Below are 26,748 nucleotides of genomic sequence, written 5' to 3'. Positions count from 1 at the left end.
GGGTGGGGGGGAGATAGTGAATACTTTTTATAGGCATCGTACAAAATTTGTTACTCAGTGACATACTAGTTTGTCTTTTGATTTACACCTTTTTAACTATTTTCATGAAACTTCAGCTAAATAGGGTAGCAGCTTTATTGGGTCAATTGTACTGGTCCCTATGTGCCCCAATTAACCAGTATTCCATTGTGCAATTATATACCTTCAAGAAGAAAAATCGATCTGCAGCTCTTTATAGTTTGGGATGGTATCAAGTTCAAAGGAAAGCTATTTTATTTGCAAAGATTAATGGATGGCCAGAAATGTTGTAAAGTTAAGGTTTGATTAAAACAAAAATGAAGAGGAAACAGACAAGAGTAAATTCAATGAACTTACAAAAACAATTCAGAATGTTCATAACTTCATGGAACAGAGAGCAGTTAAGATGAATTGTCCCAAAAGGAATGAAACTAAGCAATTAATAATGGCAAAGATTTTTGAACATATGCCTTCACAGCACTAAAAAAAAACAATTAAAGCACGTCAATAAGAGAAGAAAATACAGATGCAGAACAAGCAGAACTTAAGACTATCACTACTGCTCGTGAATAGGTCTGTGGGCTGACAACTGGCTGTAGGAATGGTGGACATATTAATTGTGACCTTGCAAGAGTTTCAGAATAAGGGTTAGGCATTAAAGATAGAGAAGAGGAGGAATTTCTTCCCTCAGAGAACTGAATATCATAGGGACCAGAGAAAAAAGTACAGAATGCTGGAAGAACTCAGTGGGTCAAGTGAAAGGTTTAGGTTCATCTTTAGGGACAATCTCTGTATCAGGACTAAGAAGGTTGCCAGTGTATAGCAACAGGACAGGTTGGGATAGAGGCTGGTAGGTGATAGGATGATGGATGATGGGCATCACCACTAGGAAGGAGTATGAGGCTGGAGATGAGAGGCAAACCAAGGGAGAACTAGGTGGAAGGGTGAGTGTGTTTGGGAGAAGAACACCAAGGGTATGGATTAGCTTAAAATAGAGAATTCAGTATTCATAGCAATGGGATGTAAGCTATCCAATTGGAACATAATATGTTGCTCTTCTAGTCTGTCTTTATCCCAGACTGCTTTAGAGGCATTTGATATATTTAAGCTTGAGGGAGTTAGATCTTTGGATTATAAGGGAATCAAGGCGAACAGGAGATAGACAGGAAAGTGGAGTTCGGACTAACGTCTAACCTTGGGTGACTTTACTGAATGGTAGAGCAGGCCCGTTTTAATTTTAAAATTTTTTAATTAAAAAAAAATTTAGTGATACAGCATGGTTACAGGTCATTCCAGCCCAGCAAACCTGCACCTGCCCAACTATACCCATGTGACCAATTAACTTACTAGCCCAAACGCCTTTGGAATGTGGGAGGAAACTGGAACACCCAGAGGAAACTTATATGGTCAGTGGAAGAAAGTACAAGCTCCTTATAGTCAGTAGTGGAATTGAACTTGAACCACTAGCATTGTAATAGTATTATGCCAGCCACTATACTACCATGCTCTCCCACTTCTGTTCTTATATTCCTCTGTTCAGAGAGGTAAAAAGAAACTTGAAGCCAAAATACTGCTGCTCTGCTGATTGGGTAATAGAACACTGGAAAGTCTTGTATCTGTTTCCTGAGGTGGATGTCCAGAGACCAGTTAAAGAGCAGGAGCTGCCCTCAATGCCTTGTCATCAGAATTGCTGAAGTACACATCCTTGCTATGGTCACGTTTGTGTTTGTGGGTTCTGCTGTGCGGTATTTGGCTGTCATGGTCCGTACATTATGACTATCAATACCAGTCTTCAATAATGGGCTGTATTTGGGGTATAGCTGAAGCCCACAGCTGAGCACTGAGTGAGTCCGCTACTTGCCCTGACCCATTCCAGGTAGCTTCTCCACACCTAGCTGTGGGCCATCCTTTGCTGCAGAGAACAAAGGCCTGTGTTGGGATCCTGGTACAGCCTCAGAGAGATCAGGGGTTTGAAATAGGTTCCTGTGACAGCGGAGCCTAATTAGATGTCCTCTTTTACAAGTTCAGATAGGTGTTTACCTTGTTAGTGCTTGGCCTGGAGGACTCATGAGGACTTGGTATCAAAGTACATCATAAACACAAGAGATTGTAAATCCAGAGCAACACACAAAATGCTGGAGGAACTCAGCAGGTCAGACAGCATCTATGAAGGGGAATAAACAGAGAGCATTTTGGACCAAGACCCTTCATTAGGACTTTACTGGGGTGGGGGTATTTAATCACTTCCTTCCAGCTCCACTAGTGTCTTGATGAAGTTCCTCCAGCATGTTGTGCATTGCTCACGGCACGTCATGTTGCCTAGGATTACAGTGGAGGACTCCTTAGTTGGCCTTGGGGTATTAGCTCAGACTGAGACCTCAGGGCACTGTTTCAAGATAGCTCAAGTTAGCGTCTTGTTTGTAGGTTAACAACGTTATATTCAGAACAGCCAATCAGTGATCCAAGTTCTGTTCTGAGAATCTTTCCAGGTGCAAATTTTCTGCTGTTTGTCGACTCTTGCCCAAGAGTCTGGTGAATGTGGTTCAAACTCTAATCCAGAGTCTTAAACAAAGATTTACACCACAGGGCAGTATTGAAGGAATTCTGAGGGAATAAGACACCAAACAGAGAAATTACTCTCTCAGGGGACATACAGTAAGAGATCCCATGACACTGCTTGTAGAATAAGAAATTCTCACTAAGAAATTCTTAGTAAATGTTTATCCTTCAAACAATATTTTTAGGGCAAATTACTTGCCTTTTATCACATTGCTATGTGTAGTGGATTACAAACTCCACCTTACAGGAACTTACTTTAAGAGGAATTCAATGGTTATAAAATGTTTTGGGATTTCCTGAGGTTACTAACAATGGTGTACTAAATAAGCTTTTCTTTTAAAACATCTACCTAAGGCATAACTCATTGGCTTTGAACCATTTAGAAGAGCAACACAAGTATTATAAATGCATTTTCTATTTTTAGCTTGACTATTATAGCACATTGTAAACATGAGAAAGATTTTGTTTAATTATGCAGGAGCCACACATCTATTGACTGTATTGTATTTTGTGTTATTCATCGCATGGGTTGCGGCATGGTAGAGGCGAAGGGTATAGTTCTGTATTCACATCTTCTCTTGGGTCAGTTTAGTCTGCTTAGAGCAAGGGGTGAGCTGGGGGAATGATACTTTTTGTTGACCGCTTAAGAACGCTAACACTTAAGAATGTTGATATTTCTAACATTCTTGAATAAGCTTAGACCACTTATTTCATTATATTGTTAGTTTTAGTTTCATTAGTTTTTTTAAAAATCATTACAAGATTGTTCGTCTTTGCTGGTTTCTTAATAAAGGATTGAATGTACTTTCTTTGACTTAGAACCTCGTTATTTTGACGTACTTCATAAAGTGTCAACCTCTGTGCTTGGACTCCAAGCGGTTTTGGTTTGTTTTCAAGTAACTGCTGCAAATTGTTTCAATCTCTGTTAATGGGTCTTTTAGTAAAGTATGTCTGGGATTGTGCAGGCATCTAAACCTTTTCCGTTAGCAGTTCATTTTTTTTGCAATGGATGAAATGGAAATCAAATTCTGAAAAAGCTCAGCAGTTGAAGACTAAAAGCCATCAGTTAATGGGAAGTTAATGGAAGCTATCGAAGATGGGAGAAAAATATTGATGATCAGTTTCCATTCTGAGAACTCAGTGTCAGAGAAGTTGAAATCTTTGTACAGCCTCCATGTGGTTAGATACGAAGAAGAGATTGTAGAGAAGAATGAGCAGGATATGATAGATCTGAATTTGTGGCTAAAAATATGTAAAGAGCTATTGGTAGATATGCTTTATAGTGTCTGGTTACTTAAAAATGTTCATGGCAGTGATTATCGAGATGAGTGAAAATGACATGGAAACTGATCTTCAAGTTGTTGAAAGCTGCATTCAGACACAGAGAGACTCTTACTGTTTTTTTCACACTTCTCACTTTTCCTAAACATGTTGACCTCTGCTGTCTTTAAGGAATTCCTCAGAGTCAAAGGTTCCTATTCCATTTCTATAGATTCTTGAGATGAGGCCTATGAACTCTGCCAGTGTTGGGAGGCTTTTAAGAATATTTTTGAATTATTTCTACTACCTTGGTAATTTCTTGGTACAACAGGGGTATGATTAGAGTGCTTAATTTGGAAATTTTGTGATAGGCACATGTGTAATTGGTACCTTGATGCCAGGATATTAGTCTGGGAAAAAATGCTAACATTAATTTGTTTATGATCCCAGAATATTTAATAAACTCTGTGGTGGTATTGGTGCTACTGCTATAGTTTATGTGGGTAGCCCATGCTGGGTTTATACATTTCATCAGAATCCATTTTAGAGATGTTGATTGAGTGATAGATATTACCAAGACACTGGGATAACCATACTTGCTCCTTTTCAAATACACACGTTTGTAGTACCTTGCAAATGTTTGCATCCACTATTATTACCAGAGCTGTACTGGAATGTCAGGCTGGATTATGGCTACTCAAGTTTCTCGAACAAGTCTTGAATCCACAACTTCAACCCCAGCAACAAGAACACTATTTACTATGCCACAGTTGACATAAGACAAGACAGTGAATGTTTGATGGCCAATTAGACTCTCAATATAGGATTAAATCACACTAGACAGCTGAGTTAAGCCACATTTTAGGAACAATAGAGGTTTATTATGTGCTTGTCAGGATGACTGAGAGTAGATGGACATCATCTGACTCCTTTTTCTTATGTTTGTACAAGGAAAGATGCTGCTGCAATTTTGTTTTTGGTAAAATGACTGCTAACCCAAAAGAAACACACACAAACTGCGGGAGGAACTCAACAGGTCAGGCGGCACCTATAGAAAAGAACAAAGTAGCCACGGTTATAGTTGATGTTTCAGCGGTGAGACCATCGATGGCTTATTCCATTCCATTGATGCTGCTTGACCTGCTGAGTTCCTCCAGCATTTTGTGTGTGTTTTTCTGGATTTCCAGCACCTGTAGAATCTTGTGCTTATGATTTACTGACCCAAGAGATCTCTATGCTCATTCACATGGGAATATTTGATGCAACAAGGTAGCATCAAATGGCTCCTTATCTTTGTTTGATGTCTGCTGTACACTCACGTCAGAAAGCTTGTAAGAACCCAGATAGCCATTCTTTAGCTTCCTCACCCACCTCACACCCTCCCTCCAATGGACAGAAGATAGACAAAGAATTAAATTGTGAAATCCCTGTCACTCAGCTGATCCATGTGACATTACAATGGCAGAATAGGTCAATGTGTAGAGGTGGGAGGCCTGGAAGTATTAAGCAGGGCTCTTAAAGTGTCCGGGGATCCTGGCGGGTATTTATCTTCACAAGCTGACTGGGCTCGGAGAACTCGACAGAGAAATGATGAGTAGAGTTCCAGCTCTCCAAGATAAAAGGAAAATCCCACCTGACTAACCTACTGCAATTTTTTGAGGAAATTACAAACAGGGTAGACAAAGGAGATACAGTGGATGTGGTATACTTGGATTTTCAGAAGGTCTTTGACAAGGTGCCGCACATGAGGCTGCTTAGCAGGATAAGAGTCCATGAAATTACAGGGTATTTACTAGCATAGGTGGAAAATTGGCTGGTTTGCAGAAAACAGAGAGTGGGGATAAAGGGATCCTACTCTGGATGGCTACCGTTTACCAGTGGAGTTCCACAGGGGTCAGCGTTGGGACCGATGCTTTTTATGATGTATATCAATGATTTGGACTATGGAATTAATGGATTTGTGGCTAAATTTGCTGATGATATGAAGATAGGTGGAGGAGGTGTGGTGTTGAGGAAACAGAAAGTCTGCAGAGAGACTTAGATAGTTTAGGGGAATGGGCAAAGAAGTGACAAATGAAATACGATGTTGGAAAGTGTATGGTCATGCACTTTGGTGGAAGAAATAAATGGGCAAACTATTATTTAGATGGGGAGAGAATTCAAAATGCAGAGATGCAAATGGACTTGGGAGTCCTTGTGCAAGATACCCCAAAGGTTAACCTCCAGGTTGAGTCGGAGGTGAAGAAGGTGAATGCAATGTTGGTATTCATTTCTAGAGGTATAGAATATAAGAGCAGGGATGTGATGTTGAGGCTCTATAAGGCACTCGTGAGACCACACTAGGAGTATTGTGTGCAATTTTGGGCTCCTTATTTTAGAAAGGGTATATTGACATTGGAGAGGCTTCAGAGAAGATTCATGAGAATGATTCCAGGAATGAAAGGGTTACTGTATGAGGAACGTGTGGCAGCTCTTGGGCTGTATTCCCTGGAGTTCAGGAGAATGAGGGGGGATCTCACAGAAACATTTTGAATGTTAAAAGGCCTGAGCAAATTAGATGTGGCAAAGTTATTTCCCATGGTAGGGGAGTCTAGGACAAGAGGGCACAACTTCAGGATTGAAGGATGTCCGTTTAGAACAGAGATGCGGAGAAATTACTTTAGTCAGAGGGTGGTAAATCTGTGGAATTTGTTGCCATGAGTGGCTGTGGAGGCCAAGTTATTGGGTGCATTTAAGGCAGAGATAGATTAGTTCTAGATTAGCCAGGGCATTAAAGGGTATGGGGAGAAGGCAGGGGAGTGGGGATGACTGGAAGAATTGGATCAGCCTTGTTTGAATGGCAGAGCAGACTCAATGGGCTGAATGGCCGACTTCTGCTCCTATATCTTAGTGTCTTAGAATTGCTGCTTGTGGGCCTTAGAAACCAGATTGTTCCCGCCATACTGTTGCTTCACTCTACCTGGGCACACATCAAAGGTGGGCAATCATTATTCTGGTCTTTTGATAATCACCTCAAATTGAGGATAGGCAGACATGTAATGATCACAATAATATTAATAACATCTACATAAAATAAATAAAATTGAGTTCTTGCACATAAAATGGATTGCATCCCTCCACACAACAGAATGCTCAATGCACTGACGTCTTCTGTTGTCATGATCTCCATCATCCCTCCACCAGTTCCTCTGATTTCCATCCTCTGTCCTCTCACCACTGGTCTACCTGATCTCCAACCTCCATCCCTTCCCCCTGATGTCCAGCCTCCTCTCCCTCATCATTCTGATGCCCTGACATCAACTCCTCCCTTCCAGCCCCACCCGTCACAGCTTCCCCCTCCACGGCCTTTGGTAATCTTCCCAATGGGTGGAGTAGTCAGCTGCCGGCCAGGTGGTGAAGTTACAGGAGTCCAGCCAGTACGAAAAGGCTCCCTACCTCTCCAAGCTGTGACAGATCATTAATGATGCCTTTTATCTTAGACAGTTTCAGGATGAAGGATTTGCACTTCAGGATCCAAGGAAGAGGGATCAAACCACCTTTTTCAATCTGTCCCAAGACCGACTGATGCAGACTCCTCTAGAGTTAGAGCCAGCCTTATCTATACTCTGTGAAACCAGAAACATCATAGCCCCAAACAGAAGAAGGAGAAAGGTAGGCAAAGGTAGACTGAATTAAACTAACTAATATGTTTAAATAATAAGTAAGTTCTTACCGAGTAGGACCGGAATGATTGCAATTATGTTGCAGCGTAGTGTATATGTCATTCGGCTAGTTAGGTCTGGACAGGATGGGGAGTCAAAGGGCACAAATAAGTAAAGGCCATAGAGGATCCATGGTATAAAAAGCAGAGAGACAAAGACGGATGATACGGCTTTGAGATGTGAAGCAGAGCAGCACTGGCAACAGGGGCAGCACTTCCGGCCTCCACTTGCCCCAGCAGCTGCCTCCTTCTGTGAAGATTCCGCAGAGGCGTTGCGCTCAGAGTCACTGGAAATCAGTTCTATGGTCTCAGTGTCCGGCGATGGGCCCAGCAACGGCTGGTCTTCTGAAGCCTGGCTGGGGAACTTGTGCACCTTCTCCAGCCCTGCTGTGTTCTCTACTCCTGCCTTGTTGAAGTTCTGTGGGGGAATGGTCCCAGCTTCAGCAGGCAATGACGACGCTGAAGAAGACACTTTTTCATCAGGCAAGGCAGAAGTTTCTCTGCTGACGCCTACTGACACATTGTCTGGGTGCTTGTGTTTATTTTCAGTATACGGGAAGGTGTGATTTCTCACCAGTTCTGCTTTAATCATGTTCAACCGCCCATCACTCGGTGCACTCTGCTGTTTCGTGAGTTTCTGGTGGGCTTCATTGAACTGAAGTCTTTTGCCTTTTGGGCCCGGTTCAGTGAAGTGGTCTATGTTCTCATCAGATAGTGAATGAAGTTCTTCCACAGATGACTCTGGACTATCAGAGATGGGTGCCAGTGTAATCTGGGTGTCTAGGTCCAGGAATGGCGAGAAGGAGAGGCGGCTGGGATCAATGTCCTGAAGCTGATTAATGATGTCAGTGATTGACTCCTTTACACTGTCAAATTCCTTTAGTTCATGACTATTGGCTGGTTGCCTTGGAGTAGTCATCGTTCGGGACTAACCTCTGGAAAGATACATAAGTTATAAGTAACAATGAGAAAAAAGTTACCAATGTATTATACATGCATGTGATTATATTACAAACCAAATATGTTCTCTTTCACACTTTCTGGGTGTTGCCGAGACAGACATAATTTAATTCTCATCCCTACATCAGGGCCATTTCTGGGGACAATTATACTGAGTCACGCCATACACTGACTTTTTAAAATTCCAGGTTCATTTAACTGAGGAACATTTGCTGAGGGCTTAGGGAGAACTTACTGAGAGATCTGAATATATCTGTCACATTGAGGCAGGGTGAAAATGGTGGGGTGACACAACCATGGCTGACGAGAGACGTGGAACACTTCGTCAAGAGGAAGAAAGAAGTTTACTTAAGATTTAGGAAACAAGGATCAAAAGGCCTATAGGGAGTTACAGGGTAGCTGAAGAATGGCCTTAGGTGAGCTGGAAGTGGACGTGAGAAGATCTTGATGAGTACGATTAAGGAAAATCCCATGGTTTTACGGGTATGTGAAGAACAGGAGGATGGCCATAGTTAGGATATGACTAACCAGTGATAGTAGAGGAGACATGTACCTGGAGTTGGAAGAGATAGCGGCAGTCCTTAATGAATACTTTGCTTCAGTATTCACTGCTGAGAAGGACCTTGGGTGATTGTGAGGACACTTTAAAATAGGCTTGAACATGTTGATGTTAAGAAAGAGGATGTGCTAGAACTTCTGAAAAACATTAAAGTTCAAAGTTCAAGGCAAATTTTATTATCAAAGTACATATATGTCACCATATTCAAACCTGAGATTCATTTTCCTGTGGGCACACTCAGCAAATCTAGACAATAGTAACTATAACAGAATCAATGAGAGATCAACCAGAGTGCAGAAGACAAGAAACTGTGCAAAAGCAAATATAAATAAATGGCAATAAATAAAGAGAACATGAGATAATGAGATAAAGAGTCCTTAAAGTGAATCATAAGTTGGAGGAACATTTCAAAGATGGGGCAAATGAGTGTAATTATCCCCTTTTATTCAAGAACCTGATGGTTGAGGGGTAGTAACTGTTCTTGAACCTTGTGGTGCAAGTCCTGAGGCTCTAGTACTTTCTACATGATGGCAACAGGGTAGTTAAGTCCCTGGAGCCAGACAGGATATACCCCAGGTTACTAAGCAAAGCAAGAGAAAAGATTGCTGCGCCCTTGGCAATGATCTTGTGTACTCACAGGCCACAGGAGTAGTACCAGATGATTAGAGGGGGGCAAATATTATTCCTTTTTTCAATCAAGGAGTTAGGGATAACCCTGGGAATTATAGACCAGTGAGTCTTACTTCATAGCTTATCCTCCTCCATAGATGCCACCTGACCTGCTGAGATCCTGCAGCATTTTGTGTGTTACTTTGTAATGGAGTTGTGTCCCATACATCCAATTATTCTGAAGGGGTTCAAATCAAATTTGACCACGTTAGGTTATGGAAACAGATGTGTTCTCAAATTTCGGCTTCTCTTCTGTAACGGCCTTGATGACTCCACATGCTTTTAGAACATATCCGTAGAAATTGAGATTTACACCAGTTGGAATATGCCAGCTGACTGGATTTTGTTTAGTAGAAGCAACAGCATTAAGTCACTGCAGTGTTGGGAATAAAATGGGAATATTCTCAGCAGAGAAGGCGAGTGACCGCAAATGATCCTGAAATGTAACCACTTTCCCCTGTTCTGACTTCCTACGTTTTAATTACTTTAAATTATTCTATTTCCAATGGGGATATCACTTGCTGTCTAGCAGGCAGCTAAGGGTTCAAATAAAGACTCAAGTTCCTACATCCTGGTGTGCGTTTCTAATACTACCTACACTGCGTTCTTGAACCAAGCAGGAAAAGCATGCTGCTTAAAGGCTTGTAATAAAAGTGTCAACTTCAGACAAATGTTAGGAGCAAGGTTCATGATCAAAAGGAATTGCTAGTTTTTCACATCTGTACATTTAGTTTTTTGTGCAGCTCCTGAAGCTATCCGCATCAGAGGGGCCCCTTGTTCTTCACCGTGCATGGGGTTGGTTGAAATCCACTCGCTGCATGAGCTTGCTGTGGCACGACAACGCGCAGCTAGAGAGCTCAGCGTTGTGCTGCAAGCTGAAACCCAAACTTTGCTCAGGAGGAAAGAGAACGCGGCTATATTCCGAACCACTGCCCAGACATTTTAACGTCGGGAGATCGCGGGCTCCTTCTTCTTTGCATGTGGAATGTGCAAGTCTAGTATTAATGCCAAAACCCCAAATGAGCCCAAACAGATCGGCTTGCTGAACCATTCCGGGGGAAGTTAAAAGCCAATCACAATGTTGCGTCTGGAGTCGCGTAAAGGGCATACTTCCTCCCCTTGAGGGCATTAGGAATATAGATGTGTTTTTTTTACAAAGAAACTAACACTAGCACTTAATTCCAAATTTATTTAATTACTTGAAATTAAAGCATTAGCTCCTGTGGTGAGATTTGAACTTATTTCCCCAGATCAATAGCCCAGGAAAGAATGATAAATTTCCCTTCTCTAATGCACATTAGTGAGCCAGATGGCTTGTTAAAATGACAGTCCGGTGGGTTAATGACCACCATCACTAATACTTACCTCTTGTTACAAATTTGTTTGATTGCTTGAATTTAAACTTCCCAGCTGCTGTAGTGGGATTGAAGTGTTTGTCTCTATATTAATACACTACGCTTTGACATACCAGTACAACAATTAACCACTATGCTCCCACCCCTCAGATATAACAGCTGTGTAATGGCAAGTTCTGAAGCAATGGAACAATTTGACAACACTGAAGATATAGTAGATGCTCTCGCAATGGGAGTTAAAACTGCTCAACACTTCACCAGCAGCAGCTGACCCGCCATCAAGGACTTGTATAAAGAAAGATGCTGGAAAAAGGCCAGAAGTATCATGAAGGACCCCACCCACCTTGCTCATGGTTTGTTCGTCCTACTCCCATCAAGGTAGGGGCTACGTAGTAGCCATGCTTGGACCACTAGACTCAATAAAAAGTTACTTCACTTAAGCTGTCAGGCTGGTCAACACCTCCACTCATTAACCCACCCACTATTTCTTTATCATTTCCTATCAGAGTCACCTTATGTACAGATACTCCTTTACCTAGCATTACCTATGTATCTATGATCAGTCTATGCATATAAGCTAATCTTATATTGATTGTGTTTTCTTTTTGGCATGATAGCATAGCGGTTATTACAGTGCTTTACAGTTCCAGCAATCTGGGTTCAATTCCAGCAGCTGCCTGTAAGGAGTGTGTACGTTCTCCCCATGACTGTGTGGACTCCCTCCATGGTCCAAAGACGTATCGGTTGGTAGGTTAATTAGTTATTGTAAATTGTCCCATGATTGGGCTAGGGTTAAATCAGGGGATTGCTGGGCAGCCTATTCTGCACTGTATCTCAATAAATAAATAGTGTTTTTTTTTGTGTTTATGCTGCATCAGTTCTGGAGTAGCGGTCATTTTGTTCTCGTTTATAGTTGTGTACCAATGAATGACAATAAATGATCTTGAATTTTGAATCTTAAATCTTGAATGTGAGCTGGCCTCAGTAATGAGGCCTGAACAGATTAGATATGGCAAAGTTATTTCCCACGGTAGGGGAGTCCGGGACAAGAGAGCATGACTTCAGGATTGAAGGACGTTCATTTAGAACTGAGATGCAGAGAAATTACTTTAGTCAGAGGGTGGCAAATCTGTGGAATTTGTTGCCACCAGCGGCTGTGAAGGCCAAGTCATTGGGTGCATTTACGGCACAGATAGATAGGTTCTTAATTAGCCAGGGCATCAAAGGGTATGGGGAGAAGGCAGGGGAGTGGGGATGACTGGAAGAATCGGATCAGCCCATGATTGAATGGCAGAGCAGACTCAATGGGCTAAACAGCCTACTTGTGTTCCTATATCTTATGGTGTTATGGTCTTAATGTGGGAAAGATCGCAGGTAGAAGGGAGAGATCGATGGAGTTGGCACAGAGTAACACAGAATCTACTGGAAGACCTTAGTGTGTCCAGCAGCATGAGTGGGAAGTAAGAAATTCTTCACATTTCAGGCCAAATCCCTGGGTCAAGATTGAGCGTGGAAAAGTGAGATTGCCACCATAGAAAGGAAGGACTCCTGAGGCGATCGGTGGACTGAGGAAGGGTGTAAGGTGGTGGGCAGGTCTTGGCAGGTAGGGGACATGAGCAAGTTGGAAGATCGCGGCAAATGAATGATAGATGGAGGCAGACAATGAGAAAGAGAAAAAAGAGAAAAAAAACAGATGGAGAGAAGTTGGGAGAGGGGGACTGTGACAGAGGGAGACAGTTGCTGGAGAGAAATGAGAATGGGAACCATGAGAGGAGAAGGGCAAGTTGAATGAAAGAACCAGATGGAAAGTGGAGGGCGGGCGGGGGGTGGGGGGGGGGAGGAACCAATGTGTGAACGGATGAGGCTGCTATGGAGGGAAAAGGTACTTTCCTGCATCAGAAATCCAAAACCAATTTCAGTTTTTGCTCAATAAACATTTTTAAAAAAATTCCTTGATTGCAATTGAACTTAATGCCGTGCAGTTACCAGATTAAAAGTTACACGCATACCAGGCGAAGTAAGATTCCAATTTCAGAAAAATTAGAAGCAGGAGGATTTTATAACAGTCCAGTGGCTACTAATGCTAACTCTTCAAAAGTATATATATTAACAGAACTTACATTCATTAATTGATTATCCCTGATCATTCTAGATCATCCATTCAATAATATGACTACTATGCTACAATATTTAAGGGCTGTATAATGCACACTATCAAGATATTGTTATCATGCATTATACAAATAGTGGTTGTCTGTAAGGAGATGAATCTAAAGGTTATATAAGTATGTATACTTATATAATACATGTACTTCAAACTTTATGTAGGGCCATAGGTTGAATGGGAGTGTAGTTTCACAGTGAGCAATGGGGATAGTACAGTGTCAGTACTGTTTGTTTGAAATTGACTAATTTATCTTTTCTTCCTGCTCCCTAAACAATTTTCCTGCTGGTGAGAGAAGATGGATGATCAGGAAGTTGTGACCCCTTGAAGTCCTCTGATTAAAATGTTTACAACTCCCCTAATGGGTGTTTGGCTTTCTGAATCAGATTTTGAAAGGTTGTGATACGATTCTGCTGCTGAGGTCAAAGAAAACAGAGAGACCTCTGTGAGTTTCCAAGAGGGAGGAAGGATGACCTATATTTTTGTTCATCCACTAATGTAGGAACCAGCTGCTATTCCAGAGCTGACTAACTGAGAGAGTTCTTTGCGTAACATGCTGTGAGATGTTGCTTTGCTCTTGTTGAGCAGTCTGCTTAGATACCCAACGGTCAGCATCAACTGAGAGTTAAATACCGGACCGTCTTCTGGTAGTCCTGAAACTCTAAACGTTACAGCCCAGTGTTTGTCCCAAAAATGAAGTTGTTTCACGACACCTTTACTGAAGAGTGTTGGTTCCAACAAGAGCTTTCCCAACCATCACCGTGAGTTCTCAAAGCCCAAGAAATCGTGCGTGCCTTTAATTTTTAAACCTCTTTATACTGAAATGAAATAGATTTTTTTGAACTGAAAAAGGAATGTAGGGACAAATATTTATTTATTTATTGCGATAGAGTGTGGAATAGGCCCTTCCAGCCCTTTGAGCCGCACTGCCCAGTAATCCCCCAGTTTAATGCCAGCCGAATTACAATGATCAATTAACCTACCAACCAGTATGCCCTTGGAATGTGGGAGAAACCCAGAGCACCTGAAGAAAACGCACACGGTCACGCAGAGAATGTGCACACTCCTTACAGGCGGCAGCAGGAATCATCCCCTCAGCGTGCCCTTACCACATGATGTGGTAACAAGATGATAAGAAATAGGAGTAGAATTAGGCCATTTGGCCCATCGAGTTTGGTCTGCCACTCAATCATGCCTGCTTTAATTTTCCTCTCAACCCCATTCTCCTGCATTGAATTCTACTTCTGAAATTTGATTGCACTCATACCTAGGACAGCAGATCTCAGAAACAAAAGAGTTCAATATAAATACTTGACATCTTGAGTTTAGCACATATAACAAAGAATAAAGTTCTACCCTATGCTTCTTGCCTGACATTAGCAATGTGCTTTCTCGGATTAAGACCATTTGTAAATTTGCACTGTAATATCATGTTCGAGTATCACAGTATCTTACAACACAAGAGCTGGTCCATTCAGCTGTTGAGCTTCTGCCAATTCTTTTGAAAAGCTTTCCCATTTTAATTCTACCTTCTCCTCTTTCCCCATAAGCATTCCCTTTCTTTCAGGATCCAGTATTAAATTTCAGGATATTGACCATGTCCCGGAATAGGCTCCTGTAGGTGTGGTATTTGTCAGACAGCAATATATCATTTTGTTTTCCATTTAGGTTGGGGTCCTTGGAACCTGGCAGAGGTATGCTAGCCTGGATGTGAAATTGTACATTCAGTGGCAACTTTATTAGGTACACCTGCTTATTAATGCAAATTAATAATTCCCTTCTGCCGCCAGCGTGGAATGACGAGTCAATCGGGGACCCTGAGGACTCGTGGAAACTGTGTGGTGGTTTCTTTCGAACTTATAGTCTTTTAATATCTTTGGACTATTTTTACTATGCCCATGGTCTTTTTTAAATCAATTATGCTATTGTTTGCACTGTTGTAACTATATGTTGTAACTATGTGGTTTTGTGCAGGTCTTGTAGCTTTAGTTTTTGGTCTTGTTTTGTCTGGGGGATTTGGAGCTCCTTTCCGGGGTTCGCGCTAAGACGGTAGCGCGATATTAATACGCAGCAGCTTCTCCAGACTCTGGATTGGGGATTGCCAAACGTTATCTGGATTTTCTGGTGCAGTCTGTTTTGTCATGTGTTTTTGTGATATCATTCTGGAGGAACGTTGTCTCATTTTTTAACTGCATTGCATTTGTGGTTTCTAAATGACAATAAACTGAACCTGAATCTGAATCTGAAATACCTCATCAGCCGGCCATGTGGCAGTAATCCAAGGCACAAAAGCATGCAGACATGGTCAAGAAGATCATGTGTTGTTCAGACCAAACATCAGAATGGGAAAGAAATGTGATCTAGGTGACTTTAGCAGTGGAGTTATTACTGGTGTCAGACAGGGTGGTTTGAGTATCTCGGAAACTGCTGTTCTCCTGGGATTTTCATGCGCAACTGTCCCTAGAGTTTACAGAGTATAGAAAGAAAATAAAACAGCATCCGGTGAGCAGCAGTTTTGTGGGCAAAAACACCTGATTAGTGAGGGAGGTCAGAGGAGAATGGCCAGACTGGTTTCAGCAAAGGTAATATGGCGAGCATTGGGTCCATGATGACAGATGAGAGAAACTCATTTAGCTCAATAGCCGATTTTATAAAATAAACCTGATCCTGATTCTGAAGCTCACAAGGCTAAATTAATGTTGTTAAGGATATCTTGTCTCTTTTCATTCTGAAGTAGCTGCTGGTAGATCTACTGCATTGATTGCCTCTCTTAAGAGTTTCTGAATCTGTCTCGGCTGCCACCCGCCACTCTCTGTGTAAAAAAGCCCCTCTGACTCCCCTGCTATACTCTTCTCCAATCACCATAAAATTTTGCCCCCTTGTATTCAGCATCATCATCATCATGTGCTGTGTTGTATGGCATAGGCGATCATTGTCCATGACCATGATTGTGTTTGGCAAATTTTTCTACAGGAGTGGTTTGCCATTGCCTTCTTCTGGGCAGTGTCTTTACAAGATGGGTGACCCCAGCCATTGTCAACACTCTTTAGAGATTGTCTGCCTGGCATCAGTGGCAGCGTAACCAGGACTTGTGATATGCATCATCTGTTCATATGGCCATCCACCACCTACTCCCATGACTTCACGTGATCCTGATTAGGGGCTAAGTACCTTGCTCAGGGGTGACCTGCAAACTGGCTGAGGGAAGGAGTACCTTACACGTGCTTTGATAGAGACGTATCTCCACTCAGCCAGCCACCCCTTGTATTAGCCTCGCAAAATGTCTCTGGCTATTCAGTCAGACTGTGCTCCTATTATCTTGTACACTTCTATCAAGTTACTTCTCACGCTCCTTCATTCCAAAGCAGAAAACCCAAGCTCACTCAACATATCCTCTCTCATCCAGGCAGCATCCGGGTAAATTTCCTCTGCGCCCTCTCTGAAATTTCCACGTCATTGCTATAACGTGGCAACCAGAACTGAACACAAAGCTCCAAGATAAGAAGGGACAATGTTGGTTCAGAGAGTAACAACTGGAAAAAACGGACAGTACTTGAAAGGGTGAGCAGCAAGCTAATTTGATACACGTTGAAAGCTTCAGCTACTCTAGAGACTGTGTGTTGTGTGTGTGTGTGTGTGTGTGGGAAGTTTCATTGTGGGAAGGTTGTGTAAGGACTGTGCACTGTAATGGTCTAAGATAGTGCTGGCAGTGAACCAGTTTCTGAAGTTGAAAGAAAAACAGGTTTCTCTGCATAATGAAATGGTTTGCCCTTTTACACAGAACCCTTTCTTTGTTAGCTGCTTATTCAGTGCAAACAACGCTGTGAAAATTAACTGCAACAGAAAAGTAAAATAGGCCGGTGGAAATTGATTGCTGAACCCTTGCCCACACACGTGGTGGAGATTGGACTCAGTCTGTTGGTAGACAGCTTTGAGGCATGAAAGGAGACTTGTTCACATAATGTGTCTGATCTGTAGCCTCTGGCTTTGTGCCAACACACAGTAGTGTAATGCCAGTGTATTCTGCTCTTCCACCCTTGCAGGCACATATTGACAATCTCCACACTCCATATGGGATAAATAGAGAATATTCCAAACTAGAACCAATGCTTATTTGGTATAAACTGTTTAGGCAACAGAGTAACGATACTAATATGAAATTTGCTGCTCATTATACAGAATTACTAAATTTGTCTTCCAAGACTAGAAGTTCAAAATGGCTCAATTACATTGAGCATCATGTACCAGCATGCTTTTAACTCAGACATCAATAAATGTTATGTTTACCCTTTAAAAATACTCTCTGCCCTCCAGAATGGCCTCTCCAATCCTTCCTTCTGTACCATGAGCTCATTGAACATCTGCTTACAGCGTCCAATTGACCAGTATTGGGGTGCCCACTGATCAACACCAGCTCCATGTGTTGCAATTTCATTGTATTAAAAATTTGACCTTTGTTCTCAGATCACATCAAGACCCATGCACTTTAGTCACTAAATCAATCGTACTGCACAGCACAGATCTTTTAATCTACTCCAGGGTCAATCTAACCTTCCTCTTCCACATAACCCTCATTTCATCCATGTGTCTAAGAAGATCTTACTTCTCCCTAATGTATCTGCCTCTACAATCACCCTTGGCAGTGTTCCAGGCATCCACTACTTACTGTTGAAAACTTACCTTTGACATCCCCCACCGATACTTTCTCATAAAATCATGCCCCCTTGTATCAGCCATTTCTGCCCTGGGAAAATGGTCTTCATTTGTCCACTCAATCTATGCTTCTTATAATCTTATATGTCTCTATCAAGTCATCCTCATCCTCAAAGCCCTAGCTTGCTCTATCCTTCAATTCATTGTACTTCTGTAATTCATCTAGATGCAATCTTTCTGTCATGCCTTTTAACCTCCAAAGGGCTAAACTTTGTGTGGTCATCAACTCCAAAATGCACTCCATCTCTCATGCTACTTAAGTGAATTGGGATCTACTAGCTCACTACCCCCAAAGAAAGTAAGGACTGCAAGGAGGTTTGGGCATCAAACATTACTTACTCAAAATAATTCTGGCTTGCTGAGAGCCAGTGGTAGCCCTCTTCTTCACTTAAAAGCCCAAAGGACAATTGATAGCCCTTTATTCAGTATATTCGAGACAGCGTGAAAGTTTGTTAAGTATTTGAAAAAATCAAGATGAATTAGAGTAGAAAATGATGTATGATCTTATTGAATGCTTTAATAACCTGAATAGCACTTTATGTTTTCATACCTGACTGGCATTCCTGCTATAAACAATTACAAATTTTCTAAAAAAAAATGGGGCAGGTTGATGGGACTAGGCACAGACTAGATGGGCTGATGGGCATGTTTCTGTGCTAAAGTATTCTATGACTCCATAGCTGCACTTCTGACACCTCCACTAACATTGCACTGAGGTGGATTCTGAAATAGCGAATTCAGATCTTGCACTGTGACCTGCAGACAGAAAGTAAAGGAAGGAGACCAGAATTCAAATTTTAGCTGAATTAGTCAAGAGATTTTAATTTATTTTGAATGAACTATAGAAGAAAGAGAGCCATTCAGACTCTCTTCATCATGACCTGCTGGCAGTCACTCATCCAGGAAACTATTCTCCTTGTTGGTGCCCAGACATTGGGGAAGAGAGTGAAGTACATCTTAGTTTCCAGCGGTCAGAACAGGAAGGCTGAAGGACTTCATCTTTGCTGTTCCATGAAACGGAGGTCCATTATGGACCTTGGTTAAGCACCAAATTCCTGGAATTTAGCCAGCCTCCCTTGTGGTTCAGGGATACATCGGATTTATGTCCAGTCCAGCTAATGGATACACAAGCCCATTGTAGTATCCAGACCAGAGGCAAGCCAGAGACTGATGAATGAAGTGTCAGTTGCATCAAAAGCCAGACCAATGACTGAGGAATATCACCCTTTTTCATCAATTGAAATATAACTGACGCAAAGAAACTTGTCTTCACAGAGTCATTGAACACTACAGCACAGAAACAGGCTGTTCAGCCCATCTAGACTGGCCAAACTATTAATCATTCACTGGCCTGCATCTGGACTATATCCCTCCCATCCATGTACTAATCCAAATTTCTCTTAAATTTTGAAATCAAACCCACATCCACCATTTCCACAGGCAGCTTGCTCCACATTCTCACCACCCCTCCGAGTGAAGAAGCTCTCCTTCAGATTTCCCTTAAATGTTTCACCTTTCACCCTTAACCCATGACCTTAAGTTATAGTCTCACCCAACCTCAGTTGAAAAAAAAAGCCTACGTTCACTTACCTTATCTATACCCCTCCTAATTTAGATAACCTCTATCAAATTTTCCCTCATTCTCCTATGCTCCAAGGAATAAAGTCCCAAACTCTTCAGCCTATAACTCAGGACCTCAAAGACCCTGCAAAATCCTTGTAAATTTTCTCTGCACTCCCTTAATATTGTTTCTAAAAATGTTATTGATATATTTCCTGTAGGTAGATGACCAGACCAGAACTGCATACAAAATTCCAAACTAGGCCTTAGCAACATCTTATGCAACTTCAGCATAACATCTCAACTTTGATTTATGCAGGCCAATGTGCCAAAGCTCTCTTTATGACTCTATCTACCCCTGGCGTCACCTTCAGTGAGGCACTCACACCATCATCACCGAAAATCACCTGAGAAATGCCTGCCCCAATGCAGAAGTTTGTCAGCATGAACTAGCACAGCATGGGGTTCAAACCCACTCCAGAGGCATGTGAGCATTGAAGAAATGCCAATGATTTAACTATATGATTGATGGAAAATCTCCAAAGAAATACATACAGTCCCACTTCAGAAGGTTTATTGAAGGGGGGAGAGGGTTTAACATCTTTGCTGGCATTAGCTATTTAGACTGAGGTTGCTTGGAGAGTGCTTGTGAAACTCATGACGCATCAGTGTTACCTTCTATTCTGGGATTCACAGTTACATTCTAGATATACCAGGGTGGCTGAAGCAATGTTCTTATGTGCAATGCTTACTGCAATCAATGGACTGGTTCATATACCATTCTGTATGCATTTCAACGATTAATTCACTAACAGTATGCACAGTCAACTCCAAATCAACAGCAGTCTGACCTGAACACTTTCCGTAACCACACGGAGAATTTCAGCATCTAACCCACTTCCCATTCACTCCTACTGTGCTTGGTCCAAGCATAATATTAACCCAGAATATCCTGATGCAGACATTGAGTGCTGTATTAGATTATCCTACGCTAAGTCAAACACTATTATCACAAGCAGGCTAAAATTCAACACAAGGAAATTACCAGCAGGTTTCAAAGCCAGCACAATCTTCTTGTTAAGTGTTTGGACTAAGAGTTAATAGAATAATTTGGCAGGCCATGACACACAAAAACATCCAGATTGGAGCACTTTGGGGATGGTGATATGTTAGGGTTGATATCAACAATCAAAAAGAGAGAGACTGATCACATACCCACTGGAAAAGACTGAAAGCATAATGGTACTGTAGTTAATTCACTAGACAATAATTTAATAATGCAAATTATTGAACCTGAGATCAAGTTTAAATTCTATTATCTGAGCCGTGCAAATTAAAGTTATGCAGTAAATCTTGGATTGGAAAGTAACAGTGATTGTGAAATCATCAGATCTATGTAGAAGCTATGCTGGGTTTATTGATGTCTACTTATTTATTTATTGAGATACAACATGGACTAGGCCCTTCTGGCCCTTCGAGCCACACTGCCCAGCAATCCCTGATTTAACCCCCGCCTAATCATGAGTCAATATACAATGACCAATTAAACTACCACGAGAAAATCTGCAGATGCTGGAAATTCAAGCAACACACGCAAAATGCTGGTGGAACGCAGCAGGCCAGGCAGCATCTATAGGGAGATGTACTGTCGACGTTTCAGTCCTTTGTCAGGACGTCGACAATGCTTCACCAGCATTTTGTGAATTAAACTATCAGCTGGTATGGCCTTGGACTCTGGGAGGAAACTGGAGCACCCAGAGGAAACCCACACAGTCACAGGAGGAATGTACAAACTCCTTACAGGCGGTAGCAGGAATTGAACCTGGGTTGCTGATACAGTAAAGCATTGTGCTAACCACTACACTACTGTACAGCCTTTTATGTAGCCTCTTTTATTAAAGGATATCTGCTATTCCTGCTCTGTCAGATGTATAGTTATCTCTGGATCCACTGGATTCCAAACTACTCTCAAAAATGTGATTAATTTACAAGGCAGATTGGAATGGACAACAAATGTTGGTTATGCCAGCAACACCCACCTCACAAGAACACGCATCTTTAGTATGAAACACTAAGAAAAGTTGAAAGAAGGCACTTTCAAATCTCTTACTATCTTTTCTTTCAGTTAGTCCTGATGAAGGGTCTCGGCCCGAAACGTCGACTGTACTTCTTCCTATAGATGCTGCCTGGCCTGCTGTGTTTCACCAGTATTTTGTGTGTGTTGCGTGAAAGATTGAGATTAGCTTTACTTGTCATATGTACAGTACTGTGCAAAAGTCTCTGGCACCCTAGATTTTTTAATATAAGTTTGTTTTGGACATTTTTTTTGTTTTCTGCATTAGCATGTCAGTAGAAAAGAGCAAATTTTAGATATCCAAACATTAATTAAAAAATTATATGGTATAGAGTTTTTTTATTTTGTTAAAGGATGTAACATAATAAGTAACAGACTACTTAAATAAAAAAAATGATTACTGTGTAGGTCTATAGTCCAGTGTCTGATTAAACAAAGATAACAAACAGGATGCTAATAGCTAATGACATAATGGGTTGAATCAACTAAACTGAAACAGAGATGTGTGAAGGAGGAATCAAGTAGGGTGAAGGAAAACCAAATTAAAAGGTGAGGGTGTGACAGATGTGGCAGTTTAATCTTCAAATCATCAAGTCTGCCACCATGGCAAAAGTGAGCATAGCAACAGGACACAGTGTTGTCATCCTGCATCGGCAAGATCTCTCCCAGGCAGAAATTTCACCGCAGACAGGAGTTTCAAGATGTGCTGTCCAAGCTCTTCTGAAGAAGCAGAAAGAAACAGACAAGGTTGAGGACCAGAAACACAATGGTTGGCCACAGAAACTCAGTGCAGCAGATGACAGGTACAGCAAACTGACGTCCCTTCTAAATCGGAAGAAGTCCAGCACTGTTATCAACTCTGAGCTTACAGAAACCACAGGAACCCAAGTGCACACCTCTACAGTAAGAAGTCTTGTCAGAGTGGTCTTCATGGAAGAGTTGATGCCAAAAAGCCATTCCTCCAAAGTGGAATCAAAGCCAAGAGACTCACCTACACACCAAAACACAGGGACTGGGGTGCTGAACAATGGCAGCAAGTGCTCTGGACTGACAAGTCAAGATTTGAAATGCTTCTTTCAAACAGGAGGTAGTTTGTCAGTAGAAGAGCTGGAAAACACTAAATGGATGAGTGCCTGCAGTCAACAGTGAAGCATGGCAGGGGTTCCATGTGGTAGGTTTGGAGCTGCATTTCCACAAATGGAATAGGTGATCTGGTCAGAATTAATGGGATCCTCAATGCTGAGGGTTTCAAGCAGATTCTCAACCATCATGTAATACCATCGGGGAGGTCCCTGATCAGTGCCATTTTCATTCTGCAGCAGAGCAAATACCCTAAGCACACAGCCAAGATCATAAAGAACTCTCTCCCAAAGAACAAGGAGTTCTGCAAAAGATGGTATGGCCTTCCAGATCCCCGATTTCAACGCCATCAAGGATGTCTGGGATTACCTGGAGAGACAGAAGCAAATGAGACAGCGCAGGTCTGCAGAAGAACTGTGGCAAAGTCTCCAAGATGCTTGGAACAACTTACCAGATGATTTTCTTATAAAACTGCACAACAGTATACCCAAGATAACTGATCGCTTTAAAGGCAAAGGGTAGTCACACCAGGTATTGATTTGTTGTATTTTTTTTTACTGTTTACTACTCTTTAAAGTAAACTCCTTAATATTCAGAAACTTTATTTCATTTTTTTAAAGTGTCTTTGCTTTACAGAATTTCTTTTTACATTTACCTAACACTGCACATTGAAACATATAGTGAAATGCAGAGCTTACATTAAATCAGACCACCAAGAATTGTGCTGGGGGCAACTCATAGGTATCACTACACTTCCGCTCACAAGACATAAACCTAAGTGTAGATTATGTCCTTGGAAGGCGGGAGGAAACCAAAGCTTTGCTGTCATGGGGATGACATACAAGCTGCTTTCAGACAGCGGTGGGAATCGAACCCTGATTGGTCTTCGTAGGTGCTGTAAGGTGATTGTGCTAATTGCTATGCTATTGTGCTGCCCTGGATTTTTAGACCAATAATGAAGAACATCACTCTGAACCTGACAAACTTGCACATGATGAACTATGACACTAAAGTAACTGGAGTGGACAGAATGTGTTCTCATCTGATTAGACTGAGTGCACGTTGCACAAAACAAGCAAATTCTCCAATTCCACGGCCTCATTAAGGAATGCTGCTCAAAGGGAACATGGGAAAATTAGAGTGAAATTGCAGCGTGCTGCTGAATTTTTGGATCTGTGCCATCTTCAACGGAAGACTCCCTGCTAGAAAACATGAACTCAATGAATTCACCATGCATGACAGGAACTTTCCCTTCTGCTGAATCTATTTGTCCTGGCAAATTATCCTGAGATTTGTGTGGCAGAGGGCTACTGAGAGCAAACAGCCTGCAGATCCTGTCTTAAGTCAGTTGAACTTGGCAGGAACAAAGACTGGGCTTCTATAAGTGTAAAGAGAGAGGGGAACTTTCTAATTTGGTGTTCTTGCACACAAAGTACAGCAAGGAAACACAAGTGCGGGTGCTGGCTGAGGACTGCAGGTCAAACCTGGCCTGAAAGATGGTGGGGGTCGGGGCGGTGGGTGTCGGAAATTCTAAAGCCAAGTCCAAACTAAAAACAGAAAATGCTGGGGACAAGGAGATCAGGCAGCATCTGCGGACAGAGAAACAGAATCAATGTTTCAGGTCGATGGCTTTTTGATAGAACTGGAGAAAAATAGAAGTTTGTTCACTCACTGGCCACTTTATTAGGTACCTCTTGCGTCTAATAATTTGCCATTGAGTGCATGCTTGTGGTGTTCTGCTGCTGTAGCTCATCCACTTCAAGGTTCAACACGTGTGTTCTGTACACCACTGTTGTAACGCTTAGTTATCTGAGTTATTGTCACCTTCCTATCAGCTTGAACGAGCCTGGCTATTCTTTCCCGACCTCTCTCATTAATAAGACACTTTCACCCACAGAACTGATACTCACTGGATGTTTTTCTTTTTGTATTTTGCACCATACTCTAAACTTTAGAGACTGTGGTGCATGAAAATCCCTGGAGGTTAGCAGTTCCTGAAATACTCAAGCCACCCCATCTGGCACCAACTTTATGGTCAATGTCATTTAGGATGCATTTCTTCCCGATTCTGATGTTTGGTCTGAACTTCTTCTTCTTCTTTTGACTTTCAATGGCAGTTGACAACCCAACTTAAGGTGCATTACTGCTACCAACCAGATTGGAGTATGGTGTAAAGAATCGGGGAAAGATCAACCCTTAAATAAGAACAACTTATTTAATCAAATGAAAGGTAAATTACCCCAAAAATCCCTATAAATTGTAAGTTGTAAAAGATGATAATGTGAATTAAATTGAAGTTACTCCCATAATTCAAGTTTTTGAATGAAAGCTATCGACATTCAAAGATTGTAATGAAGCCTGCATTTGATCTCTTTCAAGCTTACACTGCAATAGTATATGTTTAACTGTTTCATAATGACGACAGAACCTACAGAACTCAGAGCCTCTTGACCACATCTGCAAGCTTTTATGTAATGTGTTGCTGCATGATTGGCTGATTAGATATTTTCATCAATAAGCAGGTGTACCTAATAAAGTGGCCATTGAGTGTAATTGCTTACGGGGAAAGTGGGATAAGGAGAACAGAGAGAATAAGAGGGAAGACTCTTTACTAAGTATAACTTAGGTGTAAGAGTAAAACTGCAATGTAAATTGGAACTTTGCTAGTAGACCTGTTAACAAGCGACTGCTCTACCTAATCAGAACCGAAGGAGACAGGTTTCAGTAAATGTGTGGCAGCAGCTTGCTGTTCTTTGTACCATGTAGCAGTGAATATCTGGCACTGTAAAATCTGTGCACACTTAGTGAGAACCCACCAGACTCCACGTTATTTAACACATCAATGCGATCTGTCAGATCAATTACTGTACACCTTTCTGGTGTGTTAACCAACTCCCCCAACTAAAAACAGAAGCCAGATGTTCATCAGATGGATTTCTTACATGAAGTCACCAGGTCCACTTCTCTACCATTAGGGCTCCAGTGACTCTTAGTCAGCTTCGTATGGAATGCTCGTCATCAGAGTCCTGAAATAGACAATCTATTCTGAGCTCTTTTGTGGGAACAGATTGCCAGGCAGACAGAGAAAAGTACTCAAGGATGTGCCTAGAACCATTTTGAAGTAACCTCCCAGCAGACTGCTGGGAGTATCCGGCCCACAATTGCTCAAAGTAGGGAAGAAGTGTTGGGCCTGGAATTGAGAACCTTCGGGCCCATGCACTGCAAACACATGGACACCCTGTGTAGGTGGAAAAAGGAATATGTCACCTCATAACCTGCCCGGTTGCCTGTGCCAATTTCTATGCCTTGCCTCATATGTGGAAGGGGTGGCAGTGTCTGTGGTGGCCTCTTCCACCAACTCAGAAAGACAAAAATCAGAACGCAAGCAAGTCGACCTCAATCCCAAGGAAGAAGACAAAGAAGTGAATTCACTGCTGAATTTAGTCATTTCTGTTGCTGACCTACTTTAGCTGCTGAGCAGAAGTTAACTCTTCCATTGAATGAACTAAAAATAAGGTGGTGTTTCAACTGAGCTCCTAACTGGAAGATGCCACCTTTGCAGGGTTTCTGAGTCTAGTAAGATATGAATGTGATTTTGTGTTCTGTGCTCCCTGCACCTGCTGCCTATTTCCCCTCCTTGTCAGAGTCAACATATGTTCCCTCTGATGCCTCTTCGCCTATCCTTTCTCCCATGGTCCACACTCTCCTCTCCTATCTGATTCCATCTTCTTCAGCCCCTTACCTCTTCCACCTATCACCACCCAGTGTCTCAACACATCTCACCCACCTTCCCACTCATCTGGCTTCATCTGTCACCTGCCAGCTGTACTCCTCCTCCCCGACCTTCTTATTCTGTCTTCCTCCCCCTTCCTTTCCAGTCCTGATGAAGGATCCCGGCCCTTTATTCATCGACTCTTTACTCCTTTTCATAGATGCTGCCTGGCCTGCCGAGTTCCTCTAGCATTTTGTGTTTGCTTCTCTGGATTTCCAGCATCTCTTGTGTTTACAAAATGGGTTATATGTTTGCTTTAAATCTTTCAGCATCTTATTCCTGAATGAATCTTGAACAGAGAAACA

General features: G+C 41.9%; 1 protein-coding gene across 5 annotated transcripts in view; it reads right to left on the bottom strand.

Moving 5' to 3' along the window:
- LOC132406039 (uncharacterized) overlaps positions 1-26,748 on the bottom strand; it is a 126,186-nt gene that overhangs the window by 32,246 nt on the left and 67,192 nt on the right. For 2 of the 5 annotated variants that reach the window (XM_059991203.1, XM_059991202.1), the window contains exons 2-3: positions 9,051-9,193; positions 7,550-8,472 (exon numbers count right to left, since the gene is read on the bottom strand). In XM_059991203.1, the coding sequence (XP_059847186.1) occupies positions 7,550-8,456 (907 nt within the window). In that variant the 5' untranslated portion in view covers positions 8,457-8,472; positions 9,051-9,193. Of the gene's footprint in view, positions 1-7,549; positions 8,473-9,050; positions 9,194-25,613; positions 25,698-26,748 lie in introns of all 5 variants that reach the window. The other 3 variants (XM_059991205.1, XM_059991200.1, XM_059991204.1) reach the window with 2 other exon arrangements.

This window comes from Hypanus sabinus, chromosome 16 (assembly GCF_030144855.1).
Source record: "Hypanus sabinus isolate sHypSab1 chromosome 16, sHypSab1.hap1, whole genome shotgun sequence".
NCBI classification, from domain to species: Eukaryota; Metazoa; Chordata; class Chondrichthyes; order Myliobatiformes; family Dasyatidae; genus Hypanus; species Hypanus sabinus.
This window is presented reverse-complemented; position numbering and strand designations above follow the sequence as displayed.